Below are 17,091 nucleotides of genomic sequence, written 5' to 3'. Positions count from 1 at the left end.
GCCCGTCTTGGAGCTTTTGAAGGGCCCCCGTCGCCCCCCCCGCGCAACTCCCGTCTGCTGCGCTTTTCAGACTTCGGGGACATTTTGTCCATGACTAAGCACGCCGCTTTCGTCTATTCTCTCACTCCATTCGACTTGTCTGACTTTGGCACGGCAAAATGTAGACATTGGCAGAACACTTCATTAGGTGGCGCGCAACCGAAAGGAACCTGGATGGAAATGCTACGGCTTAAAGTTGTATACGGCCGTGAAGGCCTGACAGCATTTTTATGAAAAAAATATATAAAAGGGGGTGGATCCAACTCAGCGCAACGGGAAGCAAACTTATTCCGATATGCGATATGTGACAAGTCTTTGAAAGCGATGTGGTGCGTTTACCTTCCCTTCAGTGGCTACCGTGACATTTATTTGCGAGCGATAGCGCCGTGCATCGTGGACGTGAACAACTGGGCTCTTTGTCATGTTTTGGAGCAGGAAACGATTCTTGGCAGCAAATTTCAAAAATGAAGAGCAAACATTGACAGTTTTTTGTAAAAGAAACAATGACATTTATTTTATTTTTCTTAGCACTTTGCGTAATAAGTCTGTTGTGCCCGTCGATCACATATAGAACAGTTAGAATATAAAAATGGCTTTTAACTTTACACCCAAAGCAACAACGAAATATTTTTTTTAAAATATGTTTGCTAAAAATACGGACAGGGTATTCTTCACGTCATACTGGAGAATAGCTTGCGATTCTGCAATGAGTACATAGTCATGTTTCTTTTTTTTTTTCTGCTACTGTCACATTTCTTTCGATTTTTCTTCTTCTTCCCACCGCATCTTGTTCTTTTTTAGGCACTTACCAGGGTACACCAAACAACTTTTTGTGGCCATAGCTCAGTGGCCACGTCCGCTTTTGTACTTGTTGTTCGTCCAACGTCTTTTGCCCCAGTCATAGTTGAAAAGAGAACGACACGGCTTTTCTTCTCATTTTGTAGCAGAATTCCATTGAGCTTAATGTGACATTGTAATCAAACATAGTCAGCCGCCTGCCTTCATTTAAAGCCAATTATTTAAACTGCTGCGATACAGAGGATTGGTGGTGACGTTAACATAATCGAATATAGAACAATATCTCCATGAAAAATCAAGAATTCATTTTAAATAGAAAAGAGGGGAGGGGCATGTTTCATCAAAAGGCTTTACACCATAGTTCACTGTTATTTGTCTAGTCTACTAAATCTCCATCCCCGGTATAGACAGGTTGTTATTACTGGATCGCTAACTCGTCTATGGATGTCGGACAAAGCACAGACGGTATTGCTTGGGACCACACAGACATTTCCACAACTCGGGACAAATTGAACAGTCAGTTACAAGTGAGCTGACCCCTCCTCCTCTCCACTTCCGGCGTTTCGGCACCAACCGTACGTCTTCTAGCAGTAGATGCACCCCCCCACCCCCCACCCCCCCTCGCCCGCTCGACGTCCAATGAGCGCTTTGCTTGATGTCGCAGTTCCAAAGCCGCCCCATCAGCTGAGGTTGAAACTGGGAGAGCAGCTATTTGGAGTTGACGCTGTTCCATCCCAGTCCGATACAAGTCTTGCCAGAGTATCCGTCCGGTGGCTCAGCAATGGGTTTGCCTTTGAAACAATATGACATAGTTGTCCACCCGTGCCTGTCGAGTCCAATTTGGCGTCACTCCTTAAAAGGCGTTGTCACACACGTTTATGACCGTGGCTTTCACTTCCACGCCACCGGGCGGCGCCCTACCCAAAAACCACAGCCTGCTCAAGAAAGCGGGGCGCCCGTCGGCGGCCTCCACGGGTAACAGCAAAGCTTTGGAGTGGCGTTTCCGTACATCCCCGTTAAGTTGGTGGATCCTCAGAGACGCATAAATAAGCAGACAGCCCACTGAAATCCCCGCCAGGAGCACACCAAAGGATGTGATTAGCGCCGTGTCCCATTTTTCCGTGTCCTTGGCCGCCGGCGCTAATCCCTTGGTGGTGACATTGACACATTTGGTGTCATGCTTGTAGTGGATGCTGCGGACGTCCACGCAGACGACATAGTGAGTGGCAGGGCTGAGATGGGTAATGTTGTAGATTTGGACGTCAGAGGGCACCCGGGTGGAAAACGAAGCGGCGGGATGGTGAGCGTTGGACAGGCTGTACCACTTGATGCCGGGGGCCAGCGTGCCCGGGCTCGCCTTCCACCAAAGCAGGACGGCGTTTGTCTCCACCGCCTTGACCTTGACATCGAGAGAACCGGTTGCATCTCGGGGGAAATATCCGTTCACCTCGACCGAAACGGATTTGAGATCGGCTCCGACGAGGTTGTGGGCGACGCAAGTGTAAGGACCGGCTTCTTTTTCAGTGATGTCGTAGATGTCAAAGGTTCCCTCCGGGTGCATGTAGAACTTATCGGACACGGTGTTGGGCATCACTTTATTCCCAGATGGAGTGATCCAGTAGATTTCCGGTTCGGGTTCGGCAAAGGCCCGGCAATGGAGCGACACGGAGCTCCCGCCGCGTACTTTGATATCCCCCGGCATGCTTTCGGGAGATATGAGCGGCAGACAAATCTCCATCATCTCCCTGAAGTGCACCTGTCGGACACGCTGGCCCTCGTACTCCGGAGGCTCGACGCAGTACAGCGAGTCGGGCTCCATGAAGCGAATGTTGGTCTTGTTCATGTTCATCCAGCGTACCACGCAGTCGCAGCGGATGGGGTTGCTGTGCATGCTGACCTCTCGGAGGTTCGGCAGCGACTCCACCGTGATTCTGTGGAGGGCACTGAGCGCGTTGCCATTCAGCATTAGTGTTTCCAGTCGTGGCAGTTTGTAGAAAGCGTTCGGGTGAATGTAGGAGAGTTTCGGGTTGTTGGTGGCTTCTATTTTAGTCAGCTCGGGCAGATTATTGAGGGCAAAGCTGTCGATGGAAACCAGCTCTGGCATGCTATTAATCCCCAGCTCTTTTAAATGGAGCATGTCCACAAAATCCCCGCGCTGGATTCTTGCAATGGGGTTTTTATTCAGGTCCAAAAACTTCAAGTTCTTTGCCTTTCTCAGGGCGGAATGCGGCACCTCGGGGAAAGTGTTGTCATAGAAGGAGATGCTTTCCAAGTTATCGAGGCCGGCCAAAGCGTTGTCGGGGAGCTGAGACAGGTTCATTCGGGTGAGAACAAGACTGCGGAGGCTGCCGAGAGGTTTGAAATTCATCTCGTCGATAGAAAGCACGGGGTTCCCGCCTATCATCAGAATCTCCAGATTAGGCATGGGTTCGAACCACTCCCTGTGGATGGCGCACAGCTTGTTGGAATTGAGGTGGAGCCGTAGAAGCTTGCTGAGACCCTGGAAAGCCATTTTGGAAATGGAGGAAATGAGGTTGTGATTTAAATAGAGCTCTTGAAGATTTGCCACACCCGCCAGACTTTGGTCAGGCAGCGCTTCTATTCGATTCTCCTCCATATGTAGGGACAGAAGTTGAGACAGAATCCCAAGATGGACGTCCGCCATGGATGAGATGTTGTTTTGCGACAAGTCAATCTCTGTGATGTTGGCCAGGTAATCCAAGGGTGTGTCTATTTTTGCAACATTATTGGTTTGCAGCAACAGTACTTGTGTGGCCACGGGGAGTTCCTCCGGCAGCTGAAATAGTCCCAAATCGTTACAGTCCACGGTCTGCGCCTCCATGTATACAGAACTGGGAGAGAACCAGGGTCTGTTTTCGCACACGCAGAGTTTGGGACAGTCTGACCTTTTGTCAGTGGCCACCACAAACGAGGCCACGGCCAAGCCAACGAAGAGACGATCCACGAACGACACGTCCTTCATATTGGTCTCCAGTCGGAAATTGGTCCTCGTAAATTATGTATTCTTGTCTGTTCGCGAGTGATGAATAATTTGTTGCATCTGCTGAGGTGAATGACTCACCAGCCCTGCCACCTCCACATTCCACTGCAGCAAGGCTCCCAACTCTCAAGAGTCTCGCCTTGATGTTGTTGTTGTTGTTATTTTTGTTGTTGTCTTGCTGTGCAATTGTCCTTGGAGGCAATTACTAATCGCTCAAAGTCGGGGTGCCGGGCCAAGACTGCGGTAAGGTAGAGCGGAGGAATTGCGAGGACTTCAACTCAACACATTCGCAGGCATCCATAAAATCTTCCCTTCTCTTTAGAAAGACGGATGTCCTCGCTGATTGTCGTCCACAGCCCGGTCCATTCCAACCTAGCAGAGACAAACAAGCCATGAATCACGGCGGCCGATACCTAATAACATGGAACAGCGACGCATTCGGACACGTTGACATTTGTTACACGCATCGTGATGGATGTTGACATTTATTCACACTCGCATTATACAGAGCTACGGTTTTAAAAATGCTTGACCTTTTGGGCACGAGCTTTTTTCTAAAAAATGCCATTTGTTCTATTATTGGTTAAAACAGAGACTTTCTTGGAAATCCGCACTGGCAGGCATCCTGTAGCTTAAGTATTAGCCACATGGCAAGCTCCTTCAGATCTGCGGAATATGTCAGTCACCATAGCAACAAGTCGACAGGCAGCCAATGAAACGGTAAGCTTGACCCAGGTGCCGTTTCTTTTACGGAGCCGTCTGAAGATGCAAACAATCGCTAATGAGCATAATTAATGTCTGTGCAATCGTCACGTTGGGCCGTTCATGAGATTTTTGCACTTAGAAATAATAATAATAATAATAATAATATTGCCTTTATTAGTCCCACAATGGGGAAATTCGAGATTCGAACCCAGGCCTCCTGGGGAGACTGGGTCCTGAACGCGGCGCCTTAGACCACTCGGCCATCCTGAATGGAGTGATGCGTTTTCATTTTTGACAATAACACGAGCTGCGCACATGTGCGGCTGAGGTGGTGGAGCAGAAATATTTACTTTGAGTGTGGGCATGTTTGCAAATTATAATCAGTGGTACACACAAGCGGCTCGTGTAAATTGTGTTAGTTTACAGCGACATACTGACACTATCCTCCCACTAATAATAAGAACAAATTGTTCAAAGCTCGAGATTTTGACATTTTTATGCTATTCGCATCCTGTTTTCGAATCGACCAGAATTATTAGTTTTTTTAATTATTATTTCAGTACAGTGCATACAACAACTGAACTGTGCAATTTTGTCTGCAATTTCTGTGACCGTAACAATACGACCTGCTCCTGCGCTTTTGGCTCCGGCTTGAATTTTGTACCGTGACATTTGTAAATGCCTCTTAATGAAGAGATGACTTTTGATGGTGCTTGCGATATTTCGGGCAGATCAAATGAGGATGAAGTGTGACGATGGCTGCAAAACGAGAACAAGGAAAGAGAAATGGTTTCATTTCATCACAGTCGCCCGTTTCCACCTCAGTGGCCACAAGGGAGACGCGGGGAATAAAATACAGAACAATGAAAATACATCAAGAAATAGCCATGAACGCTGCAGAAATGCCACGCTTTGCTCCGCCGGCAAAGCCACGCCAGGGGTTCATTTCTCAAACTTTGCTCCAGCGGCGACTGGAGACGGACTGAGAAGAGGGCGAGATGGGAATGTGGAGTCAGTGCCGCGGCGCGAGGGCGAGTCGCGGTGTTTTTCGAAAGCAAGCCGGCACTTCTATAAGCGCCGACACCCAAAGCATTCTGATCAAACGGGCTGAGCTTCAATGTGGACACCAACGACTTCCTGATCCTCGCCCAGAACACCTCGGCCAGGGGGAGCGATGCCTCACTCGTATTTTGTGACTCTTTGAGAACGGGAATCGTTACCCTTTTTTGTTTAACGTTCAGTGTTATCTCACCCGCATTGATTAAATGTAGTGTAGGATTAGGACGGCTTAGCTAACAATTTACAAGCCGCTGTGTCTTGCTAACACAATTCCTTGGCCATAAATGAGAATATCTTCCGATCTGGACGTGACACAAATGCAAGCCCGAATCCGACAAAAGTGGGTTGCCACCATCGTGACGTCATTAACATTCCGCTGAAATAACGCATTTCATGTTTTCGAAAGAAAAAGAATTAAATTGGAGAAATCTCCTAATCGGTTTGGATTTCACAGAGTCAAATCCATCCATTCCATTGCGCGTATATATATATTTGCGTACGCATGTCCGTGTAAATGTGACGGCATCATGTCATGAAGGCCACGTACCAGGAAATGATGTGACAAGGGGTTCCACAAACCAGCTATTAGAAAGAGGTCCAGTCACGTAACCCCGACGAAATCTCCGACCGAGAGTTGCGTAATCAACCGCTGGTGATTATTGGCAAAAGGTCTTGACACACTTTGACATTCGAACGGGACCCATCAGAGGTCCTCTAAAGGTCAGTCCAAGGTGTTCAGTCATGGAGTTAACACGAGCTCCCCGGTGTCAAAAGATGAACGGGGAGGAAGTCATTCATGCGACACGTCTCGGAGTCCCCGCGGTGAACATTTTGTGTTTGCATTGTGCGTCTGTTTGGTTTTTTTTTTTTTAAATGCTAGCCAGGTTTTATTTGGGGATTGGACTTCTTGACATATGTGGCCACATTACACCATTTTGAGCTCATTTGCGCTCACATTTGCAGTTTTGTCAGGCAAATGGTGATAAACGGCAATTTGGATGAGTTTTCATCACAGTTCAAGGTGAAAAGCTTTTTCATTCAGCTCTTGGCAGCGCCTCACAATTCCTTTCCCACCGGGCCACCTCCATTATGCGCCGAGGCTGTTCTGGACAGTAATGGCACAAATACCGTTTGATTGGAGACCAGTGAGATATGACCACTTTAAATTAATGAGCGTTCACACCAGGGGCACAAAGCGTTGGTCCGGCTGGCTCTGCGGCACTAATTCAGACCTGCCGGCTGACTCGCGTCGGCCGCGTCGCCCAACGAGCAGGCGGAACTGTTTGTTTTATGCTGTTTATTGAAAAGCGGTATAAATCTTCCTTCTGGCTTCGACGGGGCTTGGATGGGATTTAGTGGAGCAAGGACATAAAGATGATTGCTTTGCCGCAGGTTGGGTATTCATCTGTGCCCCGTGTGGTTACAGGGTGACCTACAGTCTCTCCAAAAAGAAAAAAAATGAAATTACTTACTATACAAACAACGCCAGGTGAGAGCTGTGGCACAAAGGAGAGAGAATTCGTCATCTTTGGAAAACCTCCACGTGGTCTTTTTGCGGCAAGCATTTTGGCCCGCGGGGAGGTGATTACGAGTTCTGGATGGTCTAAGTGGGAACAAGGCGGTGCCGTCTCTGCCGAGTGACGCCAAAAATCTTTGGAAGACGTAAAGGTCAGATGTGCCACGTCGAGCAGTCAAATGAGCTCAACGTTCATCGCTCATCAACCTCCGTTCAATCCTGCGCTCTCTTCCAAATGTCTGCTCTTAGATTGGATCGACGAGAATCCTTTTCACGACAGCTCGGTTGAACTCGAAAAGAATTTGCCATTTTGTCCATCTCCCTTCCCAAACCGGCTTTGATACGGATAAACCTCGTCACGTCGGCACAGGTTTCTCCTGAGTCATTGGAGTTGTGTTCGTTTCCGCTTTCTCGTGCTGCGATCTGAGTGGCGAGACTCACAGGTCAAGATCACTTTGGACCATCTGGATCTGGTTCTCGGACTAACCTGCCGTCGTCTGCACCGGCTGTAAAAAGCTCTGAGCGGGAAGGCGTGTATCAAACCGTAGAAGAGTAATCGAGTCATTGGTGGCGCCATGTTCCCAAGACACGACGGAGATCTGTCCTTGAGGAAAACAATTATCCTTAAAATGCGGGCCATATAGAGCTGGCTTGACAGCTTCCGCCGTCGCCGTATAAATGTGCGGCTGAATGCATGAATATGAATTTGCTGTAAAGTGCTTTGGACTTGCAAGTGCAAGTCACTTTTAATGTCTTATTTCAAAGTGATGCGTTACATAAGGGTAGGAAAATGAATATCGACATGCGGGGTAGGATTCCAGTAGTGAGTGTGTCCTGGTGTTTGTTCTTCTTTAGTCGACGTTCCTGAGAACAAGATTAGGATGATTTGTTTTGAGACATGACGTTTGGAGCAAGAAATGTCCCGCTCGCTTTGGGATCCAAATCCCAACATGGATCTCTGGACTCTTCCTCCAACATCAGTTCGCCGGAAGCGCCGCTGACATAATCCTGGTGTCGTTTTGCCCAAAACCTTTTACGACGCTCCGCTCCGGCTTTGAATTTGGTCAGAGAATAAGTCGTAGAATCCAAAAGAAGTTCATCTCTAGTTGCGTGTTTGTAGACAGCACATATGTGGAACACGAGCTTGACATGACCAAGCCGCTTCTGATACTCTTCTCAAGCCCCTCCGTGGGTGGTTCCCGCTGCAAGGCTTTACTGTCGCTCCCTTTGCCCTTCACCTCATCGATTTACGATTATACTTTCACCGAAGTAAGAAGGAAGTTCATTAAAGAAAAGCGTTTTTGTGGCATGTATGCATAATGAAGCGAGCCGCGTGCGTCGGTGCGTGTTCACGTTGCACCGCTTACATGCCTGTCGCTTCTCGCGTCTGCGCTTGTACGGCGAAGGCCATTGGGCGAGTTGGTCGTTAATGCAAAATCGATGTTCCAAATTAACCACAGGACCCCGTCTGTGTTTTTTAGGGGGGTTTTTCCTGCCCTTCCCTGGACACGACTTGCCCTTGGGCTCCAAGTGGGCGAGCACACATGCAACGCTATCGAGCGCTCAGGCACCATGCTGCATTAATGACGGTGCGAGGACAGGAACACATACAGCAACACTCAGCTGACGCTGTAAAACACACAAAGAGCACCGTTGGGTTTCTTTCTAATTCGCACTGCGCTGCATCTATTAAACTTAAACCCAGGTATCCACCCTAAGGGCGCTCCGGATAAGGTCAAAGGCATAGCGAGCAGTCCAACAATCATTTGTACGCCGGCATAATCGCTTTCACTCTTGACAAAAAAATCTGCATAATGTCCCGTGTATTACTGTTGGCCAGAATGACGGGAGAGAGGAGGAGGAGGAGGAGGAGGAGTGAGGGAAATGGCGCCAGTGGCGTATGCCTCAAAGTCAGAAGCAAATTGAATCTGCAGGTGCAAATGTGGCAAGTGCGCTGCCTCGGAGATGCGCCAGCCAGCTCGATTCGTATGAATAATATATGGCAGGTCAAAAGGCCACCACCTTATCCCACGGCGGACAGAATCATACGCCGTCGAAATACATTCATGGCCAGCTCGCATCTCTTCACGACTTCATGCGGTCTCAAACGTTGCCTCACCTTAAAGCTCGTGAATGTGCACGTGTTGACATGCACAAGATGGTATATGAAAGATTTCTCATCATTGATTCATCAGGGCCGAGGGAATCTGAATGCAGAACAGATGGACTGCGCGGCAGAAGCTCTTCCATGTCAGCCTGATCGTCCTCCCATGTTTGCTGGTAGGAAGCAATTATGTTCCAATGTGATATCAATCAATGGCACTCTTAGCACTGCTTATTTGTTGTTTTTTTCTTATATCATATAATATAATGTAATATAATAAAAAACGGTTACTGAATCGTATCGCCAAACGTGTTGCGATACGATTCAGCGACCGTTCAATATCAAAGCAGAACGGCTCGGTTCGATTCAGCGAGATGACGATTCCAAACTATCCGTCTCCGTTTGAGAGGGTACAATGCAATAAATTTGGCGTTTTTACATCCGTGAGAATGAAGTTGTCCGTACGGCATTTCCTTCAACAATGTACGTCGATCTCGCCGTTCCAGCACCACGGTGCCACCGATATTTTTCCCGATATATTGTGCAGCCCTGCAAGACTTTGTTCTGCTTCAAGATGCAAAAGTAAATTGGAAATGTTACGTGATACAAAAGCGCTATCAAATGTCATTGTGACCTTTCAGATATGGCCTCACAAAAGCCACAGTGACAAATCCTTTCATATTTGCTTTGTGGGCTTTTTGAAGCAGCCTGTCCAATCCATCCCCAAACAAACACGCTCCCTCCATCGCCCCGTTGCCCGCTTATTCCATTTTATGGTGTCCGTTTGGGAGCAGGACGCTATCAGAGAGCCAGAGAGCTCATCTCTCCCCGCTGGCGTCTTGTGAATATGTTTACATGCATTTCGCCCGGCGCGAGATCCTGCGGCATCTCGTTCCTGTCATGGAGCCAAACGTAGGAGATATCCTGCGATCGGTTTGCTTTTGAGGCACCTCACAAGCTCCTCTCGCCCACACTTTCGTCACCTCGCCGGGACCTGCTGCCCTCTACCTACAGAAAAATGCATCAAGTCGAACACCCACGCTGTGAGTGAAAACGACGCTCTCGCAGCCTACACAAGGCCACTGCGGGCACAATATCTTTTCCTCCTCACACACGCTCACCTTATTGCGTAGAGATCAATAGGCAATTCCCTGAGCCACTCACGTTAAGCATATGACTTGTTGTGGACATGTAATATTGATTTGTTTTGGAGAAAATGTGCCCCAAATAATGAAGGCAGCCATTAGTGCTGTGCTCCCCTGTTTTGTTTTGTCCCGCTGCCAAGGAGAAACAATACATTTAATAATCATAAACTCCTTGTCGGAAGGGTCATTCCAAACAAGGACTCTTAGCAAGCATGAGGGGGGAGATCTCCTCGGCATTTCAATGTGCCACGTGATGCTCTGTTCCTTTTTTTTTCTTTCTTTTTGTGGGGCCATGCCAATATCCCCCCCCCCCCCATCCTCCTCCTCCACCCCCAGTGAAGGCCCCAATGTATTCTAGCCTCCATCCCGGCATATGAGGACACCCATGCATTAACACAAGCATTGTGCTCCCCCTGCCTTGGAAATGTGCACCAGCACATCATTGATCCACCGGATGACTTACATTTTGGAACAAGAGGGCAAGAGCAGGGCGAGATAATCGCCCTATTGGTTTGGAGATGAGAGAGAGCACCAACCACCTCTCTCCGAGCCAGATGCCTGGTGTGTGGGTGTGCACGAACACGCACATGCAGCGATGATGCTGAAGGGGAGCTCAAAGATGCCTCACAGTGGCTGTTTTAATTACGCATTGGAGGCACTGTGGCCGATACGGCCGGCCTGCAAAAGGCAGGAAAGGAGTTTGTGTGAGCATGTCCCAAGCTAGGAGAGGGAGGGGGTGGGGCTCAAAACAAAAGGCTGCCAATATGTCATGCACTTCCGTGGCACGTTGGCAACAGTGGAGGGAACGAGGATGGGATGGGGTACATGGCCACCATTAGCGTGGATTTCTTCGAAACGTGAGTGCGCTCGCTATAAACCCGACCCGGGGCTGCATGGGGACATCCAAGTGCGCGCCCCCTCACTTCCACACTTTGCACAATCCTGCAAAGCCCTCTTGCATGTTAACGCCACGATCGCATCGCGCGTGTGTGTGCGTCCGTCTGCGTGCTCGCGTGACGCGCATTCTGCATAGTTGCGCAAAAAAAAAAAAAATAAAGCAAAGAGCGCACATCCGTGGCCAAACTGTCGTCATCCTCTTCAGCATTTTGAGAAGCCGCAATTTTTTTTCCTACTAAGCTGTCGCAAAAATGGCTGAAAACATCAGCTAAAACACATGAATCATTGAATACGTCCCTCTTTTTTTAAATCGACTTGCGATGCGCGTTGCGCAGATGCAAGCATGCAACGCAAAAAGAAATCATGTCGCTGAAACCCAAGTGAACTTACCGTTTTTAACATTGCGGTCCTCGAAGCAGCGAGTGTCGACTATATTCCCGTCAAGTGCGCCTTTCCGGTGACGAGTCGCCAGTCAACAACGTGCGCCTCCTTTTGCGCGGATCTTCTCCGATCTTCGCCGCCAAACGCCACCAAAATGAAAATTGTGGCGGAAAAAAAAGTCCAAGTGTGCAAAAACGCAAAGAAGGCTCACGCGTGTCCTTCCATTGGCGTCCTCGGAGATGCTGACGAAGGCAGGCAGCATCCCTCTCCGCGTCCACTGAGTGTCAGGCGCACCGAGTCGACGCGCCGCCGCCTCCTCGCCACTCATTAGCGGATGAGACTTTGTCCCCGCCTCCCACGTCGTCGTCCAATAGCGTCGGAGGAGCTCGCTGCATCCCTCTTGTGATTGGCCGAGGCGCGCTGTCGGTTATGGCCGACAGACGCTGGTTCCCGTCTGATGGAGGCGAGGCACGCTGCAAAAAGTGCTCGCCAGTGCATAATCAGTGAAGTACTGGATTTCATTTCAAACATGGTGTGCACGTGTGCACGTGAGAAAATCCGGAGATTTACTTTACTAGCTACCAGGGAAATGATGGGAATTGATCAGAAAGTAGCAATTTAGAGTTTATCATTTATCATTGCATGGATGTGCTGCACATTTATGTGACTTCAAGCATTTTTTTTAAATCCTCAAAAAATCCTAAAAATTGTAAATTTAAAAGCCCAATGATGTATTTTAGAGCGCAATTAATTGCTTGAGCTCAGTTCATTCAAGGCAGACCTTGTCAGAAGAATGCTCTACTAGTGCGACATATTTTGCAGCGTGCAGGAGAAGGCAGAGCAAGGGAAGAAAATGGATATCTGTACCTATTAGCTCCAGAGCTCCCCGCTCAGATCCCAGGAGGCTTTCGAACACAATGTTCTACAAACTGATGATCCTGGAGGTCGCTCAGGGTTAGCCGCAGCCTCTCGGCGAGACGGAGACATCGCTCATCTGTCAGTCCGCACAGTTCTGATCCAAAACTAGTTCTGCTGGAGGCTGCCTTGTGTCGAATGCACTCGATCCAAATCATAATTGTGCATTTGATACAATATGGCGTCACCGTGCGTCAAGTTTTGATTTCTGGCCTTCATCCTTTCGAACGCCTTTTTTAATATTATTTATTTATTTTTGCATCATTTTGCACGATGATGTGAAGGCCGCACATCAGTGGTGCATTTTCCAGTTTAATGAGTGACCTTGTCCTGTTATTTCATCGAGTGCGATGACCAAGCAATTGATTTTGCAACTTTTAACAACAACTGTCTGGGAGTCACTCTTATTATTCGAGTGGAGATGAGGAAGCTTTGCTAACGAGCTGACGGGCGACCTGACAGCGTGACACATTTATTGTTTTTGTTTTTTTCAGCTCCATATTTGTGTACGGGTTATAAATAGACGATGCTCCGTCTGCGGGAGCACGATTTGGTTGATAACAATATTCATCTTCACTGATGGTGGTAGTTTCTGTTATTTATTGGGTTCGATTTATTTATGAATTAATTATTTGTGATAATCATGATTCATGGGCCATCACAGTCGGATATGCAGACACATTATAATGCAAGAACTGCATAAAATATTCGCCCTTTACAAAGGTAGTTATACTGAAACCGCAGCTGGAGTGGTAATCGGGTATACCGGTCAATTTCCCGAAAGGCCGACAGTCCTCCTGAATTCATTAAAAAGGTAAAAGAATCATTTGAACAACAATAGTTATGGACTTCAAAATAGACGGCAAAGCAACGATAATTACGTCGTGGATCAACTTTATTCCAATGCAGACGTGTCTTTGCTTTTTCTGCACGATGAGATTTGCTATCATAATACAAGAAGCGACTCGCAGGGCGAGCGCTCGCATCCAAATTCAAATGTGTTACACTATTTTTAATTTCCCCAGACTATTTGTTCTCCGGTGACTTTGGACGGTTCTCTCGCTGTCATCTCGGGAGAATGACAGCAAGATTGCACGTTCTATTTGTCTACATGCACTTTGGTGCTCCGATTTGAAAGCTTTGTGCTTCTTTTAAAGGCAGACCAAGCAAACGCGATGTATTGTCCTGGTTATTTTTAGGTGACGATTGACGTTCTCTTTCAAAGACTCGATTCCGTTTTTGTCAAAAGCAAAAAAAGTCAATGTACAACTATATCATGTCATGTTACGTTATATACCGCACGACATTGTTTTCCATGAGCTTCGGGTTTGATCTGGTTCCCCTTAAGACGCCTCACTTAGCTAGAATGGGCTGCCGGTGTTTTGAAATTGTTTCTACTGAAACGTGTCATTTAAAGTGTGCCTCCGTTTTTGTTTCACGTCTTGTATTTGCCCAAATTACCCACCGGTCAATTTTAATGTACGGGAACGGATGTGACGTCGACTTTCCTTCCTTGCGCCCGCCAGTTGCTATTGAGTGATATGTCACGAGGTGACCTTAATAAAAAAAAAAAAAACACCACTGGTACGATTTAAGTCCTCCTTTTTGAGGCACAAAGGCGGATAGAAATCTACGTGTAGGGAAATGAGGAAATGGGGGAGTGACAGCTGATTCAGCTCCCCCCCCTGCCCCGCCCACTAATACCTCGGACCTTCTAAGTTGCCCGTGGAGACTTGACAGCTCATGAAGCAAGTCAAGGGTGCAGTCAACTCCCCCTAAAAGCGCGCCAGTAGACTGGAAGTCACAGGGGGAAGCCTAGATTGTTCCTGGACGAAAGCAGAAAATTGGGGCGCCGTGCCAAATCTGCGTTAAATTTAATGCTATAAAACACCATTTTGAGGCAGGGGGGGCGAAGGCGGGTGGGCCTTTTGAAGAAGGCCCGAGGTGTTTACGGCCTAAATGATGTCTCGGCCCGCACTTGTTTATTGCGGACTTTGGGGAATATTCCGACGGCGTTTCATGGTGACATTTTGTGATGTGTTCCGCCGAGGGAGGAAAGGCCACGGAGGCCGCTGGAATTTATTGACTGAATTTCACAGTTCTAAATGGCTCTTTTACAAGTGACATAAAGAGAACGATACGTCCTCTGCTGAGGCTGCGCACATCCGGTAGATGGTTCCGTGCGCCGGCAGCCGTCACGGCACTTATGGTGAATAACGTTTGTCTCGGTCCAATCCAAGTTGGCTTCTGATAAAGATTGTGCCGAGAATGTAAGATTACGTCGGAGTATTTTTAGTCCATGCAGCTTTTCTTGCATAAACTCTACCTCGTTTCGACCTCAAAAAGAAATCTTGCTTGTGTAGTTTGCTTTAGGTGTCTTGGAGCGTTTGCCGCCTCAGGTCGCGGAATTCAAATGGCTGGTCATCTCGGGCAAAAGAGGCCACCAACTTTTCTTAACGGCGAACAAATCGCTCCGACAGAGAGACAAATGCTTGATATTGAAATGCCTTCTAAGGAGCGCGCCAATGTTTATTCGTTCCAAAATGCAACATTTCTTTAAATCCCAATAAACACGATGTCCTCATGATATTCCGGATAGTTTTCACGATAATTATGCAACATATGTTTTCAAAACGGCAACCCCGACTCGGCAAACAGCAGGCGTTCTCTGATCCTCGCGCATTATTTGTGTCATGCTGGGAAGGAAAACGCATCGGCGTATGTCAATAAATTGGGTGATGCGTTTGAGGGAAGGAAACAAAAACAAAAAAAAAAGTTGCATTTCTCTTCCGCTGACGTTTGCGGATGAAGTGGACACGTGCAAGACGAGCCGGCGCTTGTTTTGGCGGGCCAATTTGCTGACGGCAACGCCTCAAGAATGGCAAAGGTGTCGTAAACAACGTGCCAATTGGAAGGAACGCGCTTGTTGAACGAGCGTTATCACCAGGTCCGTTTTGGCTGCTCAGTGGCTGCTCGTCCCCCTCGGTTACCGTTGCCATGACGCTCAAATCTCCCAAAGAGACGGACGTTTCGGAGAATCTGCGCTTGCGTGACTGGAGAATGTTTGTTTGTGGCGGGAGTTGAGGCTGCAGGATGACGGAAAGTTTGGACCTGACAGGACTTGGCACGCTGAAACCACTGAAAGTCGTTTTTTGAGCACGCTCGACTTTGCTGTCGCGTTCGACGGCGCCCAATCGTGTCAGCGAGTTGCTTTCACTCCAGCCGCGCCGATATCGGAATCATCGCGTCTCCGTTGGTTTTGGGCGCCAGGCGAGAGTTCAACATTTGTATTCGTCGTCATCCTCTTTGTGGTTCTCTTCCTCGCACGGCGGCGTGGCATAAAAGGCAAAGTTTTTCTCTTTTTCTACCGTGAGAGAGGCGAGGCGGCGGAATATCGCCTGAGGATGTTTCATATCCCCTCAGCCTTGGCTGGATTCACGCACATTCCTGCACCCGTCTTCCACTTTTTTTTTTTCCTCACTAATCACTCATCTTTCCTTTCTTATCTCACTTCTATCTCTCCCTTTCAACTATTCTTCTGCCCTCCTTACCTTTGCGCCTCCTCATTTGGAATTCTTCCTTTTCGACGCTTTCCCATCGGCCTTAACCTTCCCATCCCGCTTTTTTTCCCCCCCTCCCCTCGACACTGTGAAGTGGCAAACAGTATCTTATTGTTTCTTCCGTCGTTATTCCATGTACCGTTCAACACGTCAGGAAAATGAAAAGGCAGCTTGCCAGGTGACCAATTAAACATGTAGAGCGCGGAATACATGAATGTAGAAGCTGCACGCCACAGCGACACACTTGCTTTGATTTCACAACAATAATGTCGAGCTTATCGAGGGAACTCGAGATAAAATTGTTATTTTTTTGTTAATTCCGCACAGGTACTCACCATCTCGTTTGTTGTTTTCCCAGAGAGGGAAAAATATGAATATTCAATTTGCGACCGCCGTGGATTTTATCGATTATATATTATTATGATTGTAGCTCTCACCGATACCAAGTAACCGATACTGTTATTTCTTTTGATATGTAAAATTTGCTTTAAACTTTTGACATTTTAAAGAAAAATTGATATTTAATTTCCTCAAATCTTTATTTGCATTCAGTTGAAATAAAATCGAAACAAATATCCCGTGAGCAGAAAAAGTCCCGATCCAAATGTGATTGTTCCAATTCTTTTCAGGGAATAAATTGAAATGCTATTTACAGGCCAACGCGCGGCGTGTCGCTTTTAAGCTTTCAGGTGGAGTCAAACAAGCTTAAATTATTCAAATGGGTTGCATGAGGAAATTAGTCCGACGCAGCGCAACAAAGAATAGGAGCTGTTTGTGTATTTACGCCAGCGCCAGCGCTTGCGTTTGTGTTTGTGTTTGGCACATTTGCTGCTGTAAATGATGCACGAATCGAAGTGCAGGATTAATAAGCAATTTATCCCGGAAGGGCCGACATCTCCTGCATGGCGATTTGTCGAGTTCCTTCCTTTTTGTGTTTGTAAACAAACGCAGCGCCAGGCGCTCGCGCTCCG

At 47.7% G+C, this 17,091-nt stretch overlaps 1 protein-coding gene across 1 annotated transcript; it reads right to left on the bottom strand.

Moving 5' to 3' along the window:
- Positions 1 to 523: 523 nt before the first annotated feature.
- On the bottom strand, positions 524 to 11,950 carry lrrn3b (leucine rich repeat neuronal 3b). Its single transcript, XM_088288658.1, has 2 exons — positions 11,655 to 11,950; positions 524 to 4,210 (listed from the first exon to the last, which is right to left on the bottom strand). Exon 2 carries the CDS (start codon positions 3,818 to 3,820, stop codon positions 1,691 to 1,693), a length of 2,130 nt encoding a protein of 709 aa, XP_088144784.1. The 5' UTR covers positions 3,821 to 4,210; positions 11,655 to 11,950; the 3' UTR covers positions 524 to 1,690.
- Positions 11,951 to 17,091: the final 5,141 nt, after the last annotated feature.

This window comes from Idiotropiscis lumnitzeri, chromosome 2, assembly GCF_059441095.1.
Source record: "Idiotropiscis lumnitzeri isolate Australia: NSW breed Sydney's pygmy pipehorse chromosome 2, RoL_Ilum_1.0, whole genome shotgun sequence".
NCBI lineage: Eukaryota > Metazoa > Chordata > Actinopteri > Syngnathiformes > Syngnathidae > Idiotropiscis > Idiotropiscis lumnitzeri.
This window is presented reverse-complemented; position numbering and strand designations above follow the sequence as displayed.